The sequence below is a fragment of the Sminthopsis crassicaudata genome, chromosome 4 (genome assembly GCF_048593235.1).
Source record: "Sminthopsis crassicaudata isolate SCR6 chromosome 4, ASM4859323v1, whole genome shotgun sequence".
In the NCBI taxonomy this organism is placed as follows: Eukaryota; Metazoa; Chordata; class Mammalia; order Dasyuromorphia; family Dasyuridae; genus Sminthopsis; species Sminthopsis crassicaudata.
Genome location: NC_133620.1, coordinates 343,849,816 through 343,868,169, shown reverse-complemented (window position 1 = coordinate 343,868,169; position 18,354 = coordinate 343,849,816). Strand labels below are relative to the sequence as shown.

Below are 18,354 nucleotides of genomic sequence, written 5' to 3'. Positions count from 1 at the left end.
AACCACAGTGGCTGTTTTAAACCTTCTCTTCTCTCCTCACATCTCCCACAAGCAGCCCTTCCCTCACCTTTTAGCCAAGAATCTTCCTTTATGCTTCACAAAACATCAAGGCAAGTGGCAGACAGCTTTCTCTTCTTCCCCTTTTCTCATCACACATTGTGCTGACATTATCCCCACTATGTCCTCCTTCACCGATGTCTCTGATGAAGAGGTGATTCTTCAAGTCCAACTCCTCTCTATATCCCTTCCACCCTATTTTCAGCACATTGCTCTAGCAACCTTACTCTAATTTTTTTATCTCTCCGTAAGTACCAATTCTTTTCCTATAGTTTGTAATCGTGCTCATGTGTCTCCCCATCCTTAAAATCCCCCCAACAGCTCTCACCCCATTTCTCTCCTCTTCTTAGCTAACTTCCCTGAAAAAAGTCAACTGATGGCATTTCCTCTCCCTCTCTTCTGAGCCCTCTGCAATCTGACTTCTGACCTCACCATTCAACTGGAATTTTGCTCTTAAGGACTTTTAAATTGCCAAATCTAATAGCTTCTTCTGAATTGTCCTCTCTCGAGTCCCTTGTGTGTGTGGAATTAACTGAGTGAAGATACCCTTATGGCAATATACCCTTCAAGTATACTTTAATTGTGATTTGAGACTTTATAATAACAAATAAAGCTATAGCTACAAGTTACAGGTGTTTGTCCCCTTCTGTTTCCTACCACTTCTCAATTAGTATTTAAGTATTTCTTTTAAAGGTAATGATGACTTTGAATTCTCTTATCCAAGATATCTGCTTGTATTACAGTTCTCTAGTATTATTTATGGATGAGATTTCCATTATTAGAATGTACATCTGGATTCCCCCAAGCAATGGAAAAGAAGGTGAAGCAGGGGTGGGGAGGCTTCTGTGGTCAGGACTTTCCCAGAAGCCCTGGCTTCCACTGGGACTCAGCTCAAGAGCCATCTTCTGTAGGTGGCCTTTCTAAGGTCCTTCAGCCACTAGATTAGCATTCCTGTCTAAAGTTACCTTCCATCTATTCAGTATATCTTATAAATTTCTACCTATGTACAGATTATTTCTAACATTTAAATATAAATTTCTTAGGGCAAGGACTTTTCTTTGGTATCCCCAGAAATCAGCAAGGGGTCTGATACATACTAAGTGCTTAACAAATGTTTGTTGACTGGTTGACCTCATTTTGATCAACATAATACTCCTATGAGACAGATTTAAACATAATACTCCTATGAGGCAGATTTATCCTCTTCTTAAAGATGAGAAAGAGGAGGTTACAAGAGAAAAAAATGGCTTACTCATGGAAACACTGCTACCTTCCATGCACTCTATGGTAGCCAACTTTCTTGGACTCCAATTACCCCTTCCTTAGCACTCTGAATTGCACAAGCTGCAGTCCCCCCATCACCCTCCTCCTTCTCCTCTCCAAGAAGAACGTTGACTCCTTAGGGCAGGGACCACTATGTTTTGTTTTTGTTATCCCAATGCTTGACAGAGACTAGTGCTTAATTTAATAAATGCTTGTTGGATTAGAAAATATTTTAGGTTACCTAAATAGCAATAAGGCAGTAAACAAGTAAAAAGGGATAGATAAAATTATGATATAAGTAGCAGCAACAGTAGCTGACATTTCCATAGTCCTTTTAGATTTGGAAAATTCTTCATAGGCATGATATTTGATTTGAATCTTACAACAATGCTATAAATTAGGTGTTATTATCTCATCTTACAGATTAGAAAACAGCTCAGAAAAGTTAAATGACTTGCTCAAGATGGCAATTAAGTATCAAGTGCATACCCCAAACCTAGTCTTTCTTGCTCCAAGTGTGTACCATGCTGACTTTCTATATTATGCAGCATAGGACTTTCCATCATTTTGTGGGGAAATTCTTTCTGAATCTATCTGGTTTGAAGTTAGGCCCATTTACAGTAAAAACAAGAAACAGCTACTAGCTGCCCCTTATTTAATATTTTGTTTACCAAAAGGTCTGAGATTGTTTAGCTCATTTCATTGAGTAGCAGTGACAACAAATTGAATTTATGCTTCAATCCTTTTATGGCCAGGAGCTTATATCCCTAACTTTTGATCTCACCACAAAAAATTCTCAAAGCCTTCACCCTGTCACTTATGGCCTGCAGCAGCATCTTTGTCCATGTCAAACATACTAACTCAAGTCTGTTCCATCCATCTCTGGCCTTCTTTTACCCAGGCCAAATTGTCCTGATGCTTCCTACTACCTGTGTGGCTCTGGGCAGTTCCTTCATCATTCTGGATCTCTTCTTCACATAAGCTCCCTTCCAGCTCTAGATCTCTGACCCTGGAAAACCTTCTTCCTTGTGATCACACCAGCTCACCTCAATCAGTCCTTCCAAATTATAACTTCAGGCCTTAAGGGTGACTATCTCTCTCTCTCTCTTTTTTCTCCCTGAGGCAACTGGAGTTAAGTGACTTGCCCAGGATCACACAGCAGGGTGTAAAGCAACAGTAAAGAAGGTAAGCACCCTCCAGATGGTCTCCCACATACCTGATTAATCCATTGACCTCATCCACAATGTGTCGCAGTTTGTAATAGGCATCTGTTGGGGGAAGTTTGAGCTCTAGAATCAGCCGGTCAATCTTGTTGATGCACACAGTGACAGCCAGCCTCTCCTGCACCGCATGCTTGATCAGCCGCTCAGTGTTCAGCATTACCTACGGAACACAAAATTAAGGGAATGGAGAAGCCACGAAAATATAGTATGGCTACAAAGGGCCCTATCTTTTAACATGGTAAAACAGGAAAGAGCTTGGGACAGCAGACAAGTTCCCTTAACTTATTCTTGATACTTGATGAGGCAAGAACTGTGATTAGCCAAAAGGAAACATTATTTGTAAAAAAAAAAAAAAAAAAATTATGCAAACCAAAAAGCATTGGAGAAATGCTAGTTTTTGTTATTATTACTACTACTTGAGGAAGCACCATTATCTGGCAAGGAACTAGCAGCTCCCCCACCTGGCCATTTCACCAATGGCACATAAATGAGGAAGTCTAGAAATATCTGTGATGTTCTAACTACTTGGCAAGTGCCTGTGGAAACCTTGAACTTGTCCATCCAAACATCATATTCTTTCTCAGCAGAGCTTTCTAATTCCTACCACTAATACAATAAAATCATTAATTTAGGACAAAACATTTAAAATCCATTTATTCCTGCCTCCCCTCCAGATTACAATGTTACCCCATTTCTTAAATAATGTTGAGTTCCACTGAATACTTAGTCCCACCCCTTTTAAGAAGTGAGGCTGAATGCAATCCACTGTCCTTAAATCAGAGCAAAACTAGAATTTAATCACATGACTATCTCCTGAATCCTTCTTATTCTTTTGCTCTGGGAATTATTTAGAGAAAATATGAGAAAAGAGGGATAAAACAATATTATTTGAAATATAACAAAAGCAAATGCTTACCCCCTCAGCTGCATCAATGAAAAGCACTACCCCATCAGAGATGCGCAAGCCAGCTGTTACTTCGTCAGAAAAATTCACATGTCCTGAAAAAACAAACATGCAAGAGCAATATGTGGGTACAGGATTAAGTGCTGGTAGTTTTATCTGCCTGCGATGGCTTAAATGAAAGTACCCAGCCTGCTTCCTTCAGGACATTTACTGTAATTATAAGAGATCTCAAGATTTATAACTCCTCCTTACCTTCCTTCAACCCAAAGTTTCCCACAATTCTCAAAATTCCCATTTATAAGATAAATTGAATCAGTCATCTGATACAGAAGTCCTTATAAGATAAGAAGGGGTACATATCTGTACCCAATAATATTAATACAAATAAATTTATTCAACTAGTTGCTCTAGAAAGCAGAGAACAGAATCCCATGAAAAGGGGATAGAAGGTAGAATGATGTAGCTGAAAGTATTCAAGTCTAGGACTCTGTGTCTTGCTCTCCCACTAACTTATTGTTTGATCTTGGAAAAGCTACAACTTACCTCCTGGGTCTTATTTGCCTCATATATAGTTTGGAAATTGGACTAGATTATCTCTAAGGTCCTTTTTCAGTTCTGACAGCCTGTTTAACAAGCACATTTTCTTGGCCCAGGAGGTGTCAAGGGACAGTTTAGAACACAGAAGAAAGACTGGAAGGGAACCTGACCAGCATGAGAATATGGTGTTCTGAGCAGGGAGGAGAGGCAGAACTCAAAAGTGTAGAAATTAGGGAAGTTTGGGTCCTTCAAAATACCCCAACAATTCTGACCTAGGGATAGATCAAGAGAAAAAATCTACTGGGAAAGTCATAGTTCTCTTCCAACATATGGTACTGGAACAGAAAACAAGGAGTACATTGGATGCCTAGAATTGGTCAGTTTGTACTGAAGGAGCCCATTAAAAGATGCTTTGTTTATTATTATACATAATATGAAAAGAAAAATAGTACAATAATAGAAATACACAAATAATATTAAAATATTAATATAAATAACCGAATATGAAATATAAAATGTGAATATATAACATAAATATATAACAATATAAATATGAAATGTAAAAATCATATATATATATAAAATATAAAGTAACAATGTTTCAAATGTATATATTGATTATATAATATGTACTGCATCTTTTATTATATTTGCTATTACGTAATACAAATACAAAATTTATTATTCATTCCTAGGTAGGAGGGATTTAAGGTGTGATGGATGTCCACTGAAGGTGCTTTCTCCAAAGTTATTACCGATCTTTTAGCTGCCAAATCTAATGACCTGTTTTCAGTCCTCATTCCCTCTGACTCCTCTACAACTTTTGATACTGCTGATCACTCTCTCCTCCATTTTCAAAATATCACTACCTGCTGGTATTCTTCCTACTTAATCTATTTTTCTTTTCTGTTTTTTTCTGTCTCTTTTGCTGGATCCTTCTCCAGGTCACCCTCTTAAACCATAGGTATCCCTCAGGATTCCCTGGATCTCCTTTTTACTTCTCCCTCTATACTACCTACTTCACTTGGTGATTTAAATAACTCCTTGGATTTAATCACCACCTCTTGGTTGATAATTCTCAAACCAACTTATCTTGCCTCAATTTTTTGACTAACTTCAATCTCACACAGTTCAATAGGCTTTTCCCCTTCAATAAAAAATCATCTCACTATCTTGCCACATAGACAAGTTTGTTCTATTTTACTGTCTTTCAGACATCTTAAACTGAATGTCCAGTAAACAACTTTAACACAATCTGTCCAAAATGGAACCCATCATCTTTCCCCCCTAAATTCTCCTGTCCTCCTATGTTCCCTATTACTTTGGAGGGTAATATCATCCTTCTACCCCTCATTCTCTTAACCCTCATTTCTTCACTTTCTCTCACCAGATCCCCACCCCCATAGCCAAAGTGTTGCCAAGGTCTATTATTTCACTTTTGCAATATATCTCAAATGCCCCCTTCTCTTCTCGGGCTCTGCACAGGCCCTTATCACCTCATGAGTCAATTACTGTGATAGCCTGCTGTGGTATCTGTCTGCCTCAAGTCTCTCCCCACTGCAACTCATCTTCCAATCAGCCATCAAAGTGATTTTCCTAAAATGCAGATCTGAACTTGTCACCTCCCTACTCAGGAAACTCCAGAATTTCCCAATTTCCAGAAACAAATACAAAATGTTGTTTGGCATTCAAAGTCCTTTATAAAGCAGCACCCTCTTACTTTTCCCATCTTTTTATACCTTACTCGCTGACATGTGCTGTACTCTTTGATCCAGTGACATGGACTTCTGGCTGTTCCATGAACAATACCCTCTATCTCCAGGATCCAGGCTTCCTATTCTCTCTAGCTGTCCCCTATGCCTGAAATGTTCTCTTCCTTTAAGTCCAAACTAAAATCCCACCTTGCAGAAGAAGGCTTCACAAATCCGACTTTAAAATTCTAGTGCCCCCTCTGTTATTTATTTCCTGTTTATTCTGTATATAGCTATGCATTTGTTTGCACGCTGTTTTCCCCATTAGACTGTAAGCTCTTTGAGAACAGGAACTGTCTTCTGTCTCCTTTTGTATCCCCAGAACTTAACACACACTATATGTTAGGTGTAGGTATTTAATAAAGGTTTACTGTTTAGCTGACACCCAAGCATGTACTAGTCTACTGTGGAAACTGAAAGAACCAAGAATTGTGACTCAGATGTCAAGAGGTTAAGGAAAAACGTATTAGCTGCACCAATATCCATGAGCATGCTCACCTGGTGTGTCCATGATGTTGAAGAGGTAAGACTTTCCCTTGGTATCTGGCAGGACCACTGTCACTGGAGTACTTTTGATGCCAACACCCCTCTGAAAGGATAAATTTAGAAGGCAAGATCAAAATGTGAGAAGGCACTGGGATTGGGGGTCATTCTGTTCTGGAGGTCTTGCCAACTAAGGATGAACTGATAACCCTATTCTCTCTCTAAAAGTCCCCTTCCTCACACACCCAGTTGTGTGATTTTTATCCAAGCTTATTCTGCTATGATCTGTTTTTTTCCTGCTATCATCTTCATAAATTATTTTTCCCTTTCTTTGCAATGAAGTGGGAAGATTCTCTACCATAAATATGGAATAATAATGAGATGGAAGGCAGCATGAAGGCCAGATTATTACATAAATCTAGGTTTAGTTTTTCCTAAATCTCTCTAATGAGGCAACAAATGTTTTAATCTAATGTGAGTACGAAGTTTAAAAAAAAAGCCCAGTATCTTTAAAAAAAAAAATTAATTTTAGTTGGGGTAGTTTTTAGCTTAGAATTTAAAATCCAATTAATGTCATTTCAAAATAACAGGAAACATAAAAAAGAATAGGAAATTAATTATCAGAATTAGACACAGTCCATGTGTTTATATGATCACATATGTATCTATACACATGTATGTTTAGATTGAGAATGAGAGGTAGCAGAGCACAGAGGTGAAGTAGGTTCAAATCTGCTTCTGACACTAACTGTGAGACCCTTGTTAACCCTTACGTGCTTTAGATAAATCTCTAGAACTTATCTATTAAATCATACTATTTATCAACTATGTTGGTAGAGAAGAGTTCTTATACCAGGATTCCTCTACAATAATAAAAATCAATAAGCATTTAATGAGCACAGACTATGAGTCAGGTACAGGGCTAGGAGCTTGGGGCTCTGGGTGCAATGATACTGACAAAGACAAAACTAAAATTTTTCCTGCCCTTATGGAGCAACATTTTATGAGAGGAAACCATTAGCACATAAATAAGTAAATATACACAATAAGAACAAAATAATTTCAGGGTTGGGGCATTAGCAGCCAGGAAGGAATCAGGAGTAGCCTCTTATAGGGAGTGGTGCTAAGGTTTCGAAAAATTGAGATGAGGATGGACATTTCAGATTTGGGGGACCAAACTTGGACAAAGTCTGGAAAGGGAGGCTGGGGGCAGATTGTGGAGAATTTTAACTGTCAAACAAAAAGTTTATATTTTATCCTAGAGGCAAGAGGGAATCATGGGGAGTTTTTTGAGCAGGGGAGTGATACAGTCAGATATGTGCTTTATATCACTCCAGCAACTAGCTGTGTGGAAAATGAATTAAGAGGAGAGACTCCAGTCTAGAAGGCTATTGGAATTGTCCAGGGGAGAGGTACTGACAGCCTGAACCATAAGTGTCGAAAAGGACAGAGATATGAGCGATGCAGTAGTGAGAGGAAGGAAGGATATGGTGGAGGCAAGGATGAGGCTGAATGGGCACGGTGGGGAGGATGGCAGTGCCCTCAGTGTGAGTTGGGAAGGTAGGCTAGAGGGATAAGACGATGAGCTGTTTGGGATTTACTGAGTATGAGATGTCAGTGGGACACGAGGCAGAACATTTACTGAACAGCTGAAAGGGTCAAACGCGAGTTCAAAAAGTCACAATAGGCCTCAATATATAAATCTGGGAGTCATCAGCATAGAGATGATAACTAAACCCATGAGACTTAATTAAGATCATCACGAGAAAGTATGAGGAGGGAAAGGGCCCAGGCCAGGTATTCCATTAGGGGCAGGAAAAGGACAGGAGGGCAATGAAGGTGAAAGGAACATCCAGAAAGATCGGAAAACCAAGAGGAACGTCATGTAAATCAAAGAAAGGTAAAGAGTATCCAGAAGTAAAAGTGGTCAACAGCATAGCATCAAAAGCAACAGAGATGAGAACTAAGAGAAAGTCCCTGCATTTGTCAATTAAGGAGTCACTGGGGAAGTTTAGGGAGAGAATTTTTAGTTAAGTGATACAGATTAAAATCAGACTAGAAGTGGTTGAAGAGAAAGGGAGAGGAGAGGGGCTAGAGGCAGTAAGTGGAGACAGGGAGGAGAGCTTAGGCAGGGAAAGGGAGGGGAGGAGGTTGGGAGGGTCAAGTGAAAGTTTTCTAAGGATGTTGGAAGCCTGGGTGTGCTTGTGGGCAGCCAAGAGGGAATCCAGTAGCTAGAGACAGACTGAAGATTAGAGAGTGACAGCAAACTTCTGAGAGGATGGAGTCAGGAGAACAAGCAGAGGGTTGGCCTTGGGAGCACGACCATTTCGTCATCAGAAACTGGATTAAAGGAGAAGGGGGAGCTCAATTAAGGGAGAGTAAAGGGACTTCATTGAGGATCCATGTGGGACTAGATAACACACTGGTAGTAGACTCAGGAAGTATAGTTATAGGACTTCTTCCATCACTAATCATCATCACTGGTCCATGAAGGAATGAAGCAAAGGATAGATATATTCAGGAGGTGAGTTTGGGCAAGAAGTAAGAGTACATGGGCCTTGAAGCAGAGTGCAAAGAAGACAGTACAAAGTTCAGCTAGTTAAACTACAGAATTTGGGAAGGAGGAAAAGGGAAGCAAAGCAGAAATTGCAAACATTTGTATATTTATGCCTATCGTTTTCTACAAAAACATGTACATATATGTCCTTGAGTACATATATGATGAGACAGAGAGACTGAGAAAGGAAAAGAAAGGAGAAAGCAATTGTTGGAGAGTCAGGGATAGAGAAACAAAGAGAGTTCATGTTTTTAGAGCAAAAGCCCCGAGTTCAAATCCTGCCTGACCTCTACTGGTTCTGTGATCCAGAACAACTCACTTCCTTTTCACTGCACTGGACTTCAGTTTCCTCAACAATAAATGAGACTTGATGACCTCTAAGGTCTTTTCCAGCTCTAAATCTATGATACTATGTGTAGTACAATAGAAAGAGTTCTAAATTTAGAGCAAGAAGATAATTTGATACTCAATTCTTCTAATTCCTGTGTGACCTTGGTCAATGCTTTCTTCCTCCAGGATCATGGACTCAGGACTGTCATGGATGGCAGAGGTCACTGAGTGCAACCTCATTGTATAGAGTGGGCTCCAGCTGGGCAAGTGCCCAGAGTCACACCACTGCTAGTATGGGTGTGATGAGAATCTGGGTTGGGGTCTTCCAGGTTTCAAGCTCATGACTCAATCCCCACATGCTGCCTTGCAAAAGAAAGCAAATGCTGAGGGCTCAAATATATGTATATGTGCACACAAACACATTGTATGAAGGGAGGAAGGAAAGAATAACTAAATACATGGATGACAGATAGAGACAAATGCCTGACCCACTGACTCACTCCACAGAAGAGCTAACCACAAGGCCAAAAGTGGCAGCAGACATGTACAAGGGGAGAGAGGATAGATTTATGATAGTCTGAGCTCACATCCTCAGGCTAAGACTTTGGGAAGATTACTTAAGCCTCTCTGGGTCGGTCTTATTATCTGGAAAATGAGTCTCCACTTATATACTATTTACCTTACCAGGCTATTAGCAGCAAATGAGAAAATATAAACAAGAATTCTATTACTATAATATCTTGCAACAAAAATATAAGATGTTACTATGAATATATTTCTGCATGTTACACATATGATTATATCCTCTTTGGAGCATAACATCTTTATCTTACATGCTTTTAATATACTATTAATTTTAAAGCTGTGCTGAGTTTCTGCAAGTACAGGCACAGATGAAGATAAGTCTTTTGCTACCAGCTTTAGAGGCCATATCAAACTCAATCAGAGACAATGCCTTAAAATCTGACTCTCCATTCCACCCTAAACTCTGAATTATGGTGCCACAAGGAATTTAAGATTCCCAGGTAAATGAAGAGGTGTTATAAGTCACTCCATGGTTTCGTCATTCATCCTCATCCCTTATTGATCTGACAGCTGCTGAATCTGGTAAAGTGTTACCAGAGAATAGGAGACTGGTCCTAGACACACTTACCTCTTGCTCAGTGAAGAGGATGTCTGTGTAGCAGAGCTGAAAAAAAAAAAAAGGGTTCTCAATGTTATTAAAATTCAGATTCCTAGGCCTGAATAAATGACATCCTAACCTGCATAGTACTATAAGAAAAAAAAAAAAAAAAAAAAGGAACTGAAACTAGTGGAGGTCCCACAGTTAAAAATCAGGTATCAGGACAGTATCTGTCCAATTATAGACAGTCACTAGATATGTAAATAAAATACATGCAACTGAAGAGGAGTACCCTAGAGAATAAGGTGTAAAACCTGGTGCAACTAGATGGATAAAATCACTACAAGCCATGAAGGACCCTTAGAGGGGTGAAGGGAACAGAGCAGCCTTCTGCAGGAACTCTGCATGTCAGAACAGTCAACTGGTATTTCCTGAATTTAATAGGCAATAGGTTCCTTGTCACTCATTTTTTCTTCCTCTTTGCTATCGAATGCCTCCTGTGGTCTCCAGGACAGCTACTAAGGATTCTTGATATTAAATATTTTCAAAAATACTTTCCTGCCAGCATTTACTGCAGTGAGAATTCTAGTTACTGCTGTACTCATTCAGAGATATTTAGATTTCTAGTGAAAACAAGCCCCAATTGAGTATCTGTACACCAGTTAGTAATAAGAAAAGATAAAGTGCATAACTCTAGTTATATTAGGAAGAAATAATACTCCAGGGTGAGAACAGACTGCCAAGTTGGCAGGTGAAGATTCTCTGTACTCAAATTAGAATTCATACCACCCTCTTAGAGACCATCAGCAGAATCAACAACTACAAAGCAGCATCTGGTAGTCTCCATCTATTTATAAAGTAAAAGGTAGGTGGGAGAAGGAGATGACAGAAAAAACATCAGAATTCAATCTATGTTATCCACAGTGGTAGCTCTACTTACATCTTGGTCATAGCGCTTTCTGATTTCCGGATGAGTTTGCTCTATTAAACAGTCTACAAAACAAGTCTTCAGGGGAAGAGAAAATGAAATCTGTCAACTACATTGGGAAAGGTATAACACCCAATTACTCCTTTTTTTAAAAAAAAAATCCCAACATAATTAGGGAAAGGGGAAGAGAAGTGATAGGAGAAGAAAAGGCAGTACTGAGGGAGAAAACACTATTAACACAGAGGCTAGAGGCTAATTTTCAAATGAAATAAGATGAATTATCTCTCAGAAAGGTATCCCCTAGGAAATGAAAACTCATAAAATTCAGAGTAAGGCAGCAAATCAGTTAAAGGCCCAATCTCTCTTCTTTACTCACGCTGTAGATACAAGGCTCAGGAAGGAAAGTAACTTATAAACTGTGAGAGGAGAAAGCTAACTATTCACAGTATGCAAGACTCCTGGGATCAGGAAATTTATTTACTACCCTCACCCCCACTCAATCCATCCAATTTTCAGGGACGAACAATTAATGAAAATGAAGAGGAATCCAATTCCATAACAGTTACAAGCCTTTCTTACCTTGCCATGGTGGAGATGTCCACATAAAGTCACATTTCTGATCAACTCTGAGTTGTCCATCAAGTCTGCCAAGAAACTGAAAAGAAAGAAGAGCTGGTTTCAAATGGTCTCAAGCAGGGGATCTCTGCTTCTTGAATTATTTGAGAAACTTCAAACACCCAAAATTATGCACATTTCAGTTTTATAACATTTAGAAAATTAAAAGAAAAAGAGATTTTCTACTTGTGACTTTAACAATCTGAACATCTGTGAAAATGAAAATGTAAGCATTTCTCCTATATCTATACAGATATTATAGAGGCAGCTAGCTGGCGTTGTGATCCAGAGCACCGGCCCTGGAGTCAGGAGGACCTGAGTTCAAATTCAATCTCAGACACTTATTGTATGACTCTGGGCAAATCACTTAATTATATATATATATATATGTATATATATATATATATATATATATATATCTTTTTATTATAGCTATAAAGTAACTATATTTGATTATTTTTCTATTTTTCTTTTATGAAATACACTAACACTAATACATCTAAATGAGCATCGCCAACTTCAAAGAAATTATTCTAACTAAAATCTTCTTTGGAAGTTGTCATTTGGAATTATCCTATGACCTAGGTCACAAGTTGTACTAGTCACAAACTGGTCTCTTTATTTCATAATTATAAGTCATTTATATGATTTATGGTATGAGGCAGTCTATTACTAGCCTAAGCTACAGATGTCTGAACCTTGGATCTGGTCAGTGGAGAGAATATCTAGTTACTAAACTCAATTTGACCAGTATGAAAAGGCAACAATGCAAGTTCTGGTCTTACAGAGTAGCCTGGAGTCCTGGGATCTTAAGTAACTTATTCAGGGCCATAACATCTGTATCAATCAAAGGAAGGACCTGAACTTGCCTCTAATCCTCTGTTTCACACTGTAGCTACAGGTGCTTTTTGATTATTTTTACAAATCCACCTTTGAAGATTGAAGATTTGCTATCACTAAAGATAGTGAAGGACAGTGATGCAGGAAAACCACACAAACAACCCAAAGTGAATGTTGTAAAATTACTAAGGACAGGAATGGCACCAAAGAAGAGACAGGAGGAGGTACTTCTCCCACTCTTTTGAAGAGAGGGAAGGTCCATGGGTGGAGATCACTAAATGTTTTTCTTTTTGATGTTTTAGCCCATTTTAGTGATTATTTTTTTCCTCTTTTTTTCTTTAAAAAAATCTTTTGAAATATGAGATGCTTCTTTGGGAAGGAAAATATAAGGGGAAATTTAGGATATACAAAAATCATCAATAGAAATTTGTTTTTAAAAAAGTGACATGATTTCTGAAGGCAACTCTAAAGGAGAAGCTTTAAAAATGTTTGAGCAATGAGAATATCAATGCAATTCAAGTATAGCCTCAAGTATATTTTTTAGAGAAAGTAAAATCGAAATCAGCATGCATTTGATGGTCAGGCCCATTGTTTCTGAACATTATGTCCATCACCTGATGCTGTCCCCATTCTAAGTAAAGTTTGGAAAATGTTTATTTGCCTTATCAATCAAAAACCAAAAAGGCTGTTGCTGGATCTTGAGAATCATGTTTTTTTAACACAACATCAAAAATTAATAGCATGTCATTCTGTTTTAAAAGGTCCCTGACACTATCACCAAGTAAAAGGCTAAAGACATGAAACTGCAGATCAACCAGAACACACTTAGCCAGAGTTAAGATTTCCCAGCCAACAACCCAAACTGACCTTTGGTTAGAAGAAATTTTGCTCCCACAATCCACTATATGCCACCTTCCTACCTTGACACAAGACTATTTCCAAGCACTTTCGTAGAATAGGTGAAAACTTTGTTACTTACTCCATTTCATACACTGTGACAGGTAATGTCTGCTCCATCAGAGAGAATTTCTTGGTTTTTACAGGTTTAATAATTGGCTCTGAGGAAGACATATAACAAATAAGGTTATGTTCAGGCAAGAATAAATGTACACGTCTGTTCCTATATGTGAATTAATAATAGCTAACATTTATTTGACGTTTACTATATGCCATCTCCTCACAATATACCTGGGAAGCAGAGGCTATAATTGTTCCCATTTTACAACTGATAAAGATGAAATTAAATGATCTGCTCAGGGCTCCCAACTAGTCTGAGGCTGAGTCTGAGCTGAGGTCCTGACTCCAAGGTAAGCAATCTATCCGCTATACCACCTCTACAAATGCATTTTATCCTCGAGAGTACAGTGGAGAGAAGTGAAGAAGGGACTTGCCCAGGTTCACACAACCAATCTGTTTTAGATCTCCCTCTGGCTCCTCACACTCTATTCTATTTGATAAACATGTTGGGAGCATCTTCTACTACTTGCAAGGCACAATACAAAATAAATTTTAAAAATAGCGATTGAGCTTCTACATTGTAGAAGAGACAACATGAACATCAAAAGAATTCTGATCTAGATCACTGCATTCTTTAGAATGGGATAAGGGAACAGGATCACATAAACAATTGATGATCTAAAGATGGAGAAACCACACTAATGGTTTCTATTACTAAATAGAAATTTTACTAGAAATAGAAATATTACTATTATTAAAGAGGATATAGGAGCTGAGTTTTGATTTTATGTAACTGATGAGGAAAGACAGGATTAAAGAAAAAAAAAAAAAAAAAAAAAAGAGCTCACTCCTGGAAGGAAATTTTGGCCAAAGAGAGAATTTCGGAGCTAATGATCTTGGGCACTCCAAGCAACATGAATGAAGCCAAAGATATAGCCATGTGGGGAGACTACTGGAGTATAGAGCTTCTAGGAGCTGAGGCCATGGAATCATGACCACAAATTATTAAAAGGTGTCACGTGGACTGTAAGATTGCCCCCACTTCCAAATGCTTTCCTGCCCAGAGGAATTAAAATCACAGAAAGCAGAAAAAGTTAAAGGGTTGGTTTGGCCTGGAAAAGAAAAGGTTAAGGGGAGGGGAAGATCTCAACAACTGTCTCCAAGGACATAAAAATTATTTTAAGGGGGCAGTTAGGTGGCGCAGTGGATAGTGCACCAGCTCAGAAGTCAGGAGGACCTGAGTTCAAATCTGGTCTCAGACACTTAACACTTCCTAACTGTGTGACCCTGGGCAAGTCACTTAACCCCAATTGCCTCAGCCAAAAAATAAATTTTAAGAATGAAGACAATGGCGAGAGACGCAGAGTAGCATAATGGATAGAGTCAGCTTCAGAGCCTAAAGAACAGAATATTTACCTCTTAAGTGTCAACCAGTGAGGTCAAAAGATATTTCACAGACTCCCCTCCCCCCAAAAATTTATCTTCTATGTTCTCCTAAAGAGAGCTGAATGCGACACTGCTCTTTTCCTAAGCAAACAATCTGATTAGATGCTAATAAACCAAAAACCATTTTGCCCAACCAACCTTCCCTGAATAATCTCACTTAACTTTATTTACTGTATTAATTGGCACTTGCCCTCAGCACACATTCTTTGTTGCAAGTATATTAACTCACTGATTTATGACTTTTAACTGGTTACTAAGCACATTAAGCACTTACTACATGCTAGGCACTGTACTAAACACTGAGGATAGAGAGACAGGCCCTATTCTCAAGGAGCTCAAGGAGCTAATGGAGGACAATATGCACAGTCATATGCAACAAGCTATGAGCAGCATAGAGAAACTAGAGAAAATCAACAGAGGAAAGACACTACTAGAATTAAAGGGCAATAGGAAAATCTTCCCATAGAAGACAAGATTTTAGCTGGACTTGAAAGAGGCCAGGCAGCAGAGCCTTCCAGGTATGAGACCATGCCAGATAAACATGCCTGGAGCTGGGAGATGCACTGTCTTGTTTGAGGAAAGGCAGGTAGTTATAAGGAGTTCTGAATGCCAAGCAGAGCACCATCCTTGACCTCTCTGGTACGTTTAATGATTAAGAAAAGGCCACTGGAGAGGGAGCAATACAGCTCTTCAAATTCCCTTCCCAACAACTTTAAAATTATGAGTTAAACAATTCTGCAACAACACAGCCAGCAAAAAGTTGGGATAAGACATTTTTCCAGCCCAAGATAACTTAGGAAGGAGATGATGGTGACACTGGGGACAGGGCTGATCCTGAGAGCAGGCAGCAGCAACACCAGCTTGGGCTTTGGATGTGGCTCTAAAAGCAGCAGGAACAGCAGTCTAGTAAGGGGGCTGAACAACTGGTCAAAAAAAGATTACAGTGAACGCCTGTGCTAGCACTGGGGACAGGGCTAAGTGCTGTCTGTTTGCCTATGATTCAGTTCTGGGGAGCAGTGAGGACCAGACTTTAGAGAAACGCTTTCAGGTGGCTCTTTGGGAGCAAGAGCCCCTCATGGATAAGGCTTGAGTACAAATCACGAAAGCAGTGATAAGACCACCTTGGAAGCACCAAAAACTGGCTGTGAAAACCCCCCAGAACTATCTATGAAAACAGCAGGGCAAAAAAGCCTGAAGCTTGCAATAGAACCCACTCTCTCTTCCCCACTAGGTGAGCAGAGGACATCTTTAACATAAAGTTCAAAGTCAAGAAATAGGATGGAAAAATTAGCAACCAATGAAAAGAACTTGAAAAAGATCACTGGGTATGGACATTAACTCTGGAGAATGGTTTTGGTTGAATGATGAGATTGAAAGCCAAACTATAAAGCAGGGGTTCTCAAACTACGGCCCTCGGGTCAGATGCGGCCCCGCTGGGTTATGGCAAATAGGCCGAGGGGCGGAGACAGAGTGTGAGCTTTTGTTTTCCAGCCCTCCAACAGTCTGAGGGGCAGTGAACTGGCCCCCTATTTAAAAAGTTTGAGGACCACTGCTATAAAAAGTTAAGAAGAGAAAAGAAAGTAGAAGCATTTGATTCTAAAAAAACCAAAAACCAAAAACCAACAACCTCTCTGAGACAAGTACTGCTGATATTATTATCCTCATTTTACAAATAGGAAAGATAAGTCCAGAGAGGTTAAGTGAGTAAGCTACAGGGAATATGGAGGGAAACAGGAGGGAAGGGTTTGAACTCCAGGTCCCTCTGACACCAAGGCCAGGACTCCCTGCCTCAGCAACCTAGGACTTAGTCCAGGAATACAATGACTTACCCGTGAGCGGCTGAGTGTCTTCTTCTTGCACAATTGTCTCTACCTCAGGGCCGTAGACCTCCTCAGCAGTTGGGTAGTATTTCTTGTCCTCATGCAACACCACCTCCATCCCAGGGTGATCATCATCATGGTCTCCTATGTCATCATCGTCGTCATCATCATCCATCTGAACACAAAAAGGGAATGAGAGTAAGAATGACCAGCATTTTAAAAATTCAATATGAATGAGGAATAAGTAAGGGAAGATAATTTTTTTTTACTTAAAAAAGTATGGATCTCCTTCACCTTATTACTTTTTGTCAGTTAACCTTAGTCAGTTAGAGAAGGATCCTAATGGAGCCAGTGTGGTAGCTTCACACACTATGTAAACCACATTTCCCTCCATTTGGTTTTCTTCTGTTTATTTTTTGGTCTCTCTTTTTATTCTGTCCCTTCATAGCAAGTAAACCTGCTTAACCCTAACAAAACAGATATCAACAATGTTTATTACTGGTCACAACCAGGAATGACCAGATGAAAGAGAAAGAAACTCATAGAAATACTCATGGAAAAACAACCCACAGTATACACCCTCTTGACAATCAGTAGCATTGTGGGGATCTCATAGAACATTATTCACTACCTGTAAATTTCTGGAGTGTGGATAGTGCTGAATTCTACCAGCAAAACTATCTACTCTAAATTCCTACCTGAGATCCACAAAACAGGAAACTAAGGTAGAGGTTTAGAACAACTTTAGTTTCCCTCCAAACCCTTCTCTCTTCTGAACTATTACTATCAAAGCACCACCAACCTCCCAGTCATCCAGGGTTCACAAGCCTGATATCAACTCTCACTCTACCAGAATCACATCCTACCCACCTAATACAAAACCTCTCCCAAGTGCGCCCTCTCTGCTCTGGTTCAGACTTTCATCATCTCTTGCTTGGACTACAAGACAGCAGAGAGAGCATTCCAAATGGTGTTCCTGTCCCAAGCCTCTCCCCACTCTAATCCATTTTCTCTCCAGTTAGGATTTCCTAAAGTGGTAGGCTCACCATATCACTGCCTCACCACCAATTAAAAATAAACTCCAGAGACTTCTTATGACCAAAATTAAATATAAACTGCATTTGTCAATGGGCAGTCTTCAAATCTACCTCCTACCTCCTTTCCTAGTTCATCTTCTTACATTTACTGCCTCTTAGCTACAGCTTCACTGGTCACCATCGTTCCTTACATTCCATAAGGCTGCTCCCATCTAGGGCCTTTACCCTACCTGGGCCTCCCCATGCCTAGAATGCTGTTTTTTAGTTTCTCTGGTTTTCTTCAATATTTGGTTAAAATGTTACCTTCTGGGTTATGGAATATTATTGCTCAGTAAGAAATGACCAGTAGGAGGAATACAGAGAGGCTTGGAGAGACTTACATCAACTGATGCTGAGTGAAATGAATAGAACCAGAAGATCGCTGTACACTTCAATGCTGTATGAAGAGGTATTCTGATGGAAGTGGATATCTTCAACATAAAG

At 39.3% G+C, this 18,354-nt stretch overlaps 1 protein-coding gene across 1 annotated transcript in view; it reads right to left on the bottom strand.

Moving 5' to 3' along the window:
- EFTUD2 (elongation factor Tu GTP binding domain containing 2) overlaps window positions 1-18,354 on the bottom strand; it is a 43,495-nt gene that overhangs the window by 18,277 nt on the left and 6,864 nt on the right. The window contains exons 3-10 of the mRNA XM_074261055.1: window positions 16,844-17,009; window positions 13,591-13,669; window positions 11,736-11,811; window positions 11,169-11,234; window positions 10,259-10,294; window positions 6,234-6,324; window positions 3,460-3,542; window positions 2,537-2,703 (exon numbers count right to left, since the gene is read on the bottom strand). Coding sequence (XP_074117156.1) covers window positions 2,537-2,703; window positions 3,460-3,542; window positions 6,234-6,324; window positions 10,259-10,294; window positions 11,169-11,234; window positions 11,736-11,811; window positions 13,591-13,669; window positions 16,844-17,009 — 764 coding nt within the window. The remainder of the gene's footprint in view (window positions 1-2,536; window positions 2,704-3,459; window positions 3,543-6,233; window positions 6,325-10,258; window positions 10,295-11,168; window positions 11,235-11,735; window positions 11,812-13,590; window positions 13,670-16,843; window positions 17,010-18,354) is intronic.